Source organism: Bombina bombina, chromosome 6 (assembly GCF_027579735.1).
Source record: "Bombina bombina isolate aBomBom1 chromosome 6, aBomBom1.pri, whole genome shotgun sequence".
NCBI classification, from domain to species: domain Eukaryota; kingdom Metazoa; phylum Chordata; class Amphibia; order Anura; family Bombinatoridae; genus Bombina; species Bombina bombina.
In genome coordinates this window covers 320,684,524-320,694,456 of record NC_069504.1, presented here as the reverse complement: position 1 = coordinate 320,694,456, position 9,933 = coordinate 320,684,524, and the positions used below count along the sequence as shown (strand labels likewise).

Here is a 9,933-nt window from a genome sequence, read left to right as displayed (position 1 = left end):
CAGAGCACATATGCAATGTTGGTGCAAGTGAGGGAGTATAACTAGTTAGCTAATCTAAGCAGTTTGGGCTGGATGGGATTCATAGGCTGATATTTGAACATGCTAAGCAGTCAAGGATAAAGAGAGAGCTACTGATAGTTTATGTATTTATATTATATTATGTTACTTTTAAAACTTGAGGTCCAAGCGACAATGATACTGCAGGTCAGATAGAGGCCTGCACCCCCCCCCCAGATCAGGAGTTCAAGGTCTTAGATGTCCATAGTAGTGCTAGCCCTTACAACACTATGTAGAATAACTCTAGTTTATTTTAGTGGCCTTGATGGGACCTATACATCTTGCTGGAGCTTTACTGATATGCTGGGTCTTAGAGGGGCTCGCACCTTTCACCCCTACATTTACCTCACATTTTTCTATCTCACCTGTGGCCCAGGAGTGGCCGCACATTTTTAATGGAGGTTTGCTATTTTCAAGTCTTACATATTTTCAGGGGGTTTGGTGACAAAATGTATATAACATATGCTATTGATTTCTCGTGTTTGAATGGGTTATGTTCTGATGTACAGGTATGGACACTTTTTCTAATGTCTACCTCATGGTAGAAAATAAGATGCTTATTATTATTGCCCATGTGTAGAGTCTACTGACTGTTATGTTAGGTTACTTGCTGCTGCTAAGAGATTAACGGTTTGACACCCCCACATAACTATATAGTAATTTTTCTACAGACTTAGGTACGGGGCCTCTGAGTGGAGTCTCAGGGTCTCACAGAGTCTACCAATTTCCGGGGTACGCCACTTAATTCATATTTTGACAAGAGGGTTATAGCTGTAACCTCAGATGCTAATGGTCACAATTTAATCTCCTTGGGTATATATAGTTGCATTTATGGTATGGACATATAAGACCTAATTCTTTCCTTAGAGAGCTCTGTTACGAAATCTAGGTCGAATGATGATCACTTGTCATGTTACTTTTTTTTGTCCATGTTTCCATGTTTATATAGAAAAAGAGGTGCCGCACACGGCCCACTGTAACTCCTGTTGTGCAGGATCTCATACTGCTTACAGTTCTATGACATGCATGTGAAACACAAGCTTTGATGTATGTATTTAGGCATGTTGCCGTGACACTGTCTTATGTTATTTGTATTTCATTGTTACCTCAATAAAAACTATTTAAAAAACAAACAAAAAACTAATGGGTCGATGGTATCTGACTCCATTGAGGCTTCAGAAAATATACCCTCTCCTGAGTAATAAAAGCTGGAGGGGTGCGGAGAAGAGGGCTCCCTCGCCCACATATGGTGGTCCTGTCCCAGATTGCAGGAATACTGGTCGGGAAACTTCTCCTTTATTTCCGATCTGCTCGGTACAAACCTACCGAAAACACTAGAGTGTATTCTGTTTAGCTCATTACCCAAGATAAAGGACCCCGCTAAATTTGCGCTTCTTCTCATAATGTTAACAGGAGCAAAAAAACTCATCCCGATGAGATGGAAGAAACAATGTGTTCCTTCTATATCAGAATTGAAACAAGTGGCTGAACTTATCACCTTAGAGAGATACCACTATCTCAAAATAGAGAAACTGGACACCCACAAGATGATCGTGGCGACCTGGAATCGAACAATCTAAACTCCCCCCCCCCCCCATTTTTTTTTTCCTCTCTCTTTTCCCTCTTCTCTTCCCTCCTATCTCGTCATTCCTCTCCCCTCTCTCTAACACATCATTCTGCGGATCACTATTACGGCTTGCAGGTAATTCAATAAGAGCACTTAATTGGCTCTAAGTTGAGTCTCATAGGCTTTATGTTGAAAATTGTATAAAAGAAAATTGTAAAACGAAAACTTAATGTCAAATAATTTGTAGCATTATTTAAACTTGTTGAATACGCCTGCTGTAAAGCTTATAATGCTTCAATAAAGTTTAAAAAAAAAAAAAAAAAAAAAGATACAGAGCAAAATAAAACCGTTAATATAGAAGATACAATTGTGCCTGTCTACATAGATTTAAACATCAAGCCTGAAGATCTCCTAGAGAGCAAAATATCTCTAGAAACCCCCCCGCAAAGACCAGGGAACAGTCAAGGATTAAATTATTTGACATCTCTAATGAATCATCTTGGCTTTCGCATTTTTGAAGTATTGAGGGATGTAAATACAGAAGATACTGTCCTTATGTCTTACACCAACCTATATAGTTCATTGGTGTCCTTTTATCTAGGTACCTCCAAAAATACTTCCTCTAACCTACAGGAAATATTAGGATTTGTTGACCCATCAGGTGATAAAAACTGTTTGTCTAAAGTGGATGGCTTTAAAGTAATTTCCGCACTCAGAGCTATTGACAATCTCCTTTCAGAAGATGCTAATATTGATGCACTCAAGATACTATGTATGTTTGTTGCAAAAGGTGTCCCAATATCTCAACAATTTGTAGAAAATTTGATTCTATCAGCAGATAGTATTTATTTGGCATCGATCGGTTTTAAAAATCGTCTTAATGCTGCAGATGTAATCAATGAATTCCTAGAAGTTCAGTCTTCAAAAAAAAGTAAATATATATTGAAAGACATAGATGCCTCTGCTAACTTACTGTTTACAAGCCACATGTATTTTAATGGTAAGATGAAGAATTCAATTTCCATACCTGAACTTCAAGACTTCTGGATAGAGCCTTACAAGAAAATATCTGTACCTATGATGTCGGGGTCTGGAATGTTTCAATATAAAATTGATGACAGAGCCAATCAACTTGTATTAAGAATTCCACTTGGTCAAAACAACTTCTTGTTGCTTATCCAGCCAACCAATGGAAACACAATTGAAAATATAAAATCTTCCTTTACTTGGAAGTCTTATTTGACATTATTAAATAGATTATCAACCAGCTATATCACAATAACTATGCCAACCATGGAAATAGAAAGTGCTTATGATATCCAAGACATGCTTAGCAGATTGGACCTGGCGTATCTACTTGGAAAGAATGCAAATTTTGACAAAATTAGCAACACAGATTTAAATGTTGGAAAGATTATAAATAAAGTTTAATTTAAACTGGATGATGATGACTCAAAGAAAGTAGAAGATCTCTCACTAGATAAAGAGGCCCTACCCAAGGAATTTAAACTGAACAACCCTTTCTTTCTTGCCGTCTTTGAAGGAACAACCAAGGCACTTTTGTTTGCTGGCAAAGTTATAAACCCGGTGAATGTGAATTGAGCTTTATAAATTGTACAAATGTAGTCATGTAACAGCTATAACATATTTCTGATTAAATCTTTAGAGATAACCTTAACAATGTAGATCTCTTAGAAATATGTGTGCTTATATATATAATAGATGTTTTATACTCTGCAAGGGAAGAAAATGTAAGGACAAACCTATACAGAAATCTTAATACAGTAAAAAAAAAAAAAAAGATTTTTTACAGTGCATTAAGTTACTGATAAATGTATGAGGATGTTATAATATATTATTTGTAGTATTAGCACCGCTGTATGGTTTGACTAAAATGATAAGGCAATGAAACACATGTAAAATAAAAATATTATTAAAAATGTTATTACTGATTAAAAAAAAAAAAAAGAGGGGAGAAGAAGCACTATTGTGGCACACTTAATACTAATAAGGGGTGACAGTTGGAATCATAATCACGGGAGGAACTGGGGGAAACCAGTTGGATAATTAAAACTTAACGTTTACTCAAAATCTGTATATAAAAAAGGGGGAGGGGTGAATACACATAACATTTAAAAACGACTAAAAACATATAAGGATGACTGCTCCCTGAATGATGGAGATATACTATTAATTCCCATCCCGGTTAGCACAGAAAGATGCGCATATCAGTTGATATACAGGATGAAGTTCAACTTAAGTTAGCGATAGAATTAAGCTATCAAATCATCAGCCAAAGTGGCTGATACCTATTACCGTTTATTACCTCTATTACAACTACCAGAACTCCAAATCTTATAATTAAGTTTAAGCTATGAGGGTAGTATACACATAGCCCTATAACATCCACAGCACTAACAGCTGGTACCATTAATCAATTAATAAATGCCGTGCATATAAGCTACCAAAATTATTACCGTTTATTACGATATAAGTTACCACAGCTATAAGGTGGATAATATTTCTAACATGAAAATGAGGTTTAAAGTTCACATTAGAAGTTGTTGTAGATATGACTGTTTATTACCATTGATAAGCTACCACAACAACAGCTATATAATGAGAATAATGTGACTGGTGTAGATATGAAGCTATAAATTTCACAGCAGAAATCGCTGGAACTGTTATCATTTAATACCGTTAATAAGCTACCACAAAGCCAGCTGCCTAGACAGAGCTTAAACTTAAATAAGAGTCAATTAGAACTATAACCATTTAAAGTTCACAGCGGTTGTGAGAATGTCTCAATTACAAGGACACAGACAGGGAGCATAGCGAACGCCTGATGTGCTTTTCGCAACTGCTTTTTCAAAGGTACCGGCCTGCCCCCGAATCCTACTCTTTTATTTTCCAGACAGCCAATGGTGTTTGTCAAGCATAGAGCGTCACTGACCAAGTGATGTCCAGGATGACAAGAGTATCACTTTGATTGGTTGAGGGAGGGGGTTTTGTCACCGACACTCACCCACAGGTCTCGTCCAATCCGGACATTTATTGAGATCACATGGATGCATTGTGTTAGCATTAAAGTGAAGGTAAAGTTTTCTGAGTTGGAACACATCAAAGCTTCTTTTGATCCTTACATAAGCTATTCGCTAACTTCTTATCTCTATATAATTTTAACTTTCCCAAATATATACATTTATAATTCCCTACCGTTTCTATTACTTGCTCCTCCCAAACCCTATTTCCTGCTTTTCTGTTCTTTGACGTATAGAGTGGTCCCACCTGCTCTGTACGTCCCTCTGAAGTGCATTCACTATGCCCCATTTGAACTGCACATGTGCAAATCGGCGACATAGATCTCTACTACGTATGTGCTAACCGACAAATTTATTGAATACATGTAATTATAGAAGTGAAATAGAAGTATTAGACATAAATGTGTTCGACAAATTAATAAAAATAATATTTAATTGATATATTTAAATGAAAATTATTAGCAGCATTGATTGTTATGCATGCGGGAATCGGGAGCGCGCAGGAAATCCTAGATGAGCCAAAAAAATATAGCACATGTGCAGCTCATAAATGAGGAGGATAACGTTGATTGATGGCCGCCTAATGGCCAGATTTTTAATAGGCTGTTCTAAGAATGTGATCCACACAGAAAAAACCCCCAAAACATTCACATTGAATTTGAGGACTGGCAAATAGTGAGTAAAAATGGGTATAACTTTCTTTAGATTTACAATTAAAAAAATTCATGAATGAAATTCATTTTGAGCAAAGCATAATATTCAAGATCGAGATGAAGGTAACTTTACCTTCACTTTAAGTCCGATTGTGAGTTGAAGATCTCTAATACGATCATGCACAAACTGTTAATATAATTTACATGTGCTAAAAGTATTGTGATGTCATGCATAGTCTATTTACATAGAGAGTGCTAGGGTCATGATAAATATACCAAAATTTGACTGTTAATCATTACAGATTCAGTGTAGATGACTTATTGATAAGAATTTATGGAATTACTCCAAGTATGAGAGCAATAATGAGTTACATCATCCACATAGTGCATCACAACCACACATTGTCTAAATGTGTATATAACATTGACGATGTCATTCACATATGGTACATAGGTGTATGTTTACGTTACAAAGGTATTTTGTCATATCGTAGGCAAAAAACATCATATACTTTTGTGCCTTTATACATATTTTATTTACATAGATTACATACGTATAGGGGATAAATGCACAGATATACGAATGGAGAGTTTATTAATGAACATACAAAGTGGATGTCTAGTTATATAAATGTTCTATAAGTAGAAAAATAGTAGTATTTTTCACATTATTACATATGGTCTATATTGATGATGGTATTAATATTTGTCACAATTCAGTCCCATCACTCACAAAAGACTCATTCACTCATCTTATTGTACTTAGTTAGGTATTTAACGCCTATAGGTAGATAATATTCTATGCAACTGGAGTAATGTCCAGATCAGACATTATCAGGAATGCAAATATATTATTAATGTATTGATATCATATTATACAGCAGAAAGGTTCAGGAAGGGGTTATCAGACTTCTGATGTAATGAGATGCCAGTCGATGGTCAAACTGGCTATTATATCAGAGGCTATTGGGCATTTATTAGAGAGGGAAAGGGGAGAGAAAGAAAGAAAGGACCTAAAGAGTCATAATGGTACAGAGTCCTTATCAAATCTTTATTGTTTTGAAATTGGTTATTATAGAAAGGCACCATAACTGATTAGTTTGTTTATCCCCAAAATGGACATGCAGTTAACGCTGTGGACTTTATAGGGCTATGTGTATACTATCCTCATAGCTTAAACTTAATTATAGAGACAGAATAATTCAAAATCTGGTTTTACAAGTGAATGGTAGAAAAATGTTAACCAGTGAATCTTAAAGTGGCCCATAGTGTTTGTTGGTATGTTATACTATATAGGGCGAGATTACAAGTTGACCGCTAAATATTGCTCACGCTAAAGCAATATATGCACTCAACTTAGTAATACCAGCGCACACTAATGTGCACAGGTGTTACAAGTGAGATGCAATGTGAATGCAATTGCACTGAAGCATTGCGCTCATGAGAGTGCTTTAATAGGCACCATGGGGAGCCTCTTTCTCTCTCCCATTGCTTTGTCTCAGTGCAAGTAAACAGTGATTAACATGTCACAATATCCTGAAGCATGGCTGCATGTAATGAGTCTTATTGCTTTGTCTCAGTGCCAGTAAACAGTGAGTAACCTGTCACAATAACCTGAAGCATGGCTGCATGTACTAAATCCTATTGATGTGTCTCTGTGCCAGTAAACAGTGAGTAACCTGTCAAAATACCCTCAAGCATGGCTGCATGTACTGAGTCTTATTGCTTTGTCTCAGTGCCAATAAACAGTTAGTAACCTGTCACAACAACCTGAAGCATGACTGCATGTAATGAGCCTTATTGCTGTGTCTCAGTGCCAGTAAACAGTGAGTAACCTGTCTTAATACCCTGAAGCATGGCTGCATATAATTAATCATATTGCTTTGTCTCAGTGCCAGTCAACAGTAAGTAACCCCTCACAATAACCTGAAGCATGGCTGCATGTACTAAATCCTATTGATGTGTCTCTGTGCCAGTAAGCAGTGAGTAACCTGCCTTAATACCCTGAAGCATGGCTGCATATAATTAATCATATTGCTTTGTCTCAGTGCCAGTCAACAGTAAGTAACCTCTCACAATAACCTGAAACATGGCTGCATGTACTAAATCCTATTGATGTGTCTCTGTGCCAGTAAACAATGAGTAACCTGTCACAATATCCTGAAGCATGGCTGCATGTAATGAGTCTTATTGCTGTGTCTCAGTGCCAGTAAACAGTGAGGAACCTGTCACAATAACCTGAAGCATGGCTGCATGTACTAAATCCTATTGATGTGTCTCTGTGCCAGTAAACAGTGAGTAACCTGTCACAATACCCTGAAGCATGGGTGCATGTAATGAGTCATTGCTTTGTGAAGTTGTTTTATCTGTTTTGTCATTTTGATATATACACACACACACACACACACACACACACACACAAAGTAAGGTCTAGATAACAAGTGGAGCACAACTGACAGAGCAGGGCTCAGAATAATGCAAAATCTGGTTTTACAAGTGGATGGTATGGCTGCATGTACTAAATCCTATTGATGTGTCTCTGTGCCAGTAAACAGTGAGTAACCTGTCACAATACCCTGAAGCATGGGTGCATGTAATGAGTCTTATTCCTGATTAGTCCTGTGAATTGGGTCCTGCTTCACCTCCTGCCAAATTCACTATTTTCTGTGGCAATTGTACTATGTCTAAGTCACTCTTTTAGTATGTATCTGTAGTGTAGTGTAGTGTATCTGTGAAATGTTATGTATTTACTTTATTGATATCTTGTCTTTAGCTATGTGATGTTCAAACCTTGTCAATTCTTGTGATAATTCCTAAATTTATAAGTTCACTAATGGTATAACCCCAGCCTCCTCCAAATTCTATTGTCTGTTTTTTTAACTTATCTCACCCTGAATCAAATGTTTCCAATTGGCCTTTTGACTTTCTTTGATCAAGTCATTAACTAATTTATTGTAATCAGCTGAACTCACTGTCCTATAAATTTAACACTGCTATGGGGTAGCATTGCAGGGGTTAGCATTGCAGGTTTAGATAGCAGTATTGTAATATAATCTGTTCACATCTCTTAAGTGAACATTTATAAGTGAGGCACTAAGAATTGGGCAAAAGAAATATACAAGAATTATACTCAATACTTACCACACTGCTGCTTATTACTAATGGACTGCCTTTTGACATCTGCTAAGGAATGCTCGCTACAGCAAGTTAACCTACTCTCTCTCTTCTGCTTTCAGGTATGTGAATTGGGTCCTGCTTCCCCTCCTGCCAAATTCACTGTTTTCTGTGGCAATTGTACTCTGTCTAATCTCTCTTTAAGTATGGGTTAGATAGCAGTATTATAACATCATCTGTTCACATCTCTTAAGTGAACATTTATAAGTGAGGCACTAAGAATTGTGCAAAATAATTGTACAAGAATTCAACAAGGATTGGACAAGGTTAGTTCTCTTTTAATACTGTGTTTTATCCACTGCTTGCTTACGGCTAGATTTAGAGTTTTGTCGGTAAAGACCCACGGTGCTAACAAGGCTTTTTTTCCAGCGCACCCTTAAGACAATGCTGGTATTACGAGTTGTCTGAGTGGCTGCGTTATGCTCAGAAAAGGGAGCGTTGAGCATAATTCAACTCCACTTCAACCCTCAATACCAGCGTTGCTTACGGTAGCGGTAAGCTGGAAAAACGTGCTCGTGCACGATATTCCCATAGGAAACAATGGGGCTGAGCTGGCTGAAAAAAAACCTAACACCTGCAAAAAAGCAGCGTTCAGCTCCTAACGCAGCCCCATTGTTTCCTATGGGGAAACACTCTCTATGGCCCCTAGTTATCAAGCCGTCAACCTCAAATACGCTGGAATTCCGCAGCGTATTTGTGGCGAGGCTGATTCGCCTTAGTTTAACCCCTAAACCGCCGCTCCTGGACCCCGCCACCACCTATATTAAACTTATTAACCCCTAATCTGCCCCCCCCTACACCGTCCGTTGCCACCTATAATAAATTTATTAACCCCTATCCTGCCCCCCCTACACCGCCACAACTTTAATAAAATTATTAACCCCTAAACCTAAGTCTAACACTAATCCTAACACCCCCTAACTTAAATATTAATTAAATAAATCTAAATAATATTTCTCTTTAAAGTTTAATCCTATTTAAAACTAAATACTTACCTCTAAAATAAACATTAATATAGCTACAATATAAATAATAATTATATTGTAGCTATCTTAGGATTTATTTTTATTTTATAGGCAACTTTCAAATTATTTTAACTAGGTACAATAGCTATTAAATAGTTATTAACTATTTAATAGCTACCTAGTTAAAATAAAGAGAAATTTACCTGTAAAATAAAAACTAACCTAAGTTACAATTACACCTAACACTACACTATACTTTAATAAATTAATCCTATTTAAAACTAAATACTTACCTGTAAAATAAACCCTAACGGCTAGATTTAGAGTTCTGCGGCCAAAGGGGTGCGTTAGCTACGCGTGTTTTTTTCCCTCCGCACCTTTTAAATACCGCTGGTATTTAGAGTTCACAGAAGGGCTGCGTTAGGCTCCAAAAAAGGGAGCGTAGAGCATATTTACAGCCACTGCAACTCTAAATA

At 36.8% G+C, this 9,933-nt stretch overlaps 1 protein-coding gene across 1 annotated transcript; it reads left to right on the top strand.

The window, feature by feature from the left end:
* The first annotated feature begins 1,959 nt into the window (after positions 1-1,959).
* Positions 1,960-3,243, top strand: LOC128665057 (angiotensinogen-like). The gene is given in 1 exon segment (XM_053719809.1): positions 1,960-3,243. A coding segment is annotated over 1 exon segment (1,113 nt). The 5' UTR covers positions 1,960-2,113; the 3' UTR covers positions 3,227-3,243.
* Positions 3,244-9,933: the final 6,690 nt, after the last annotated feature.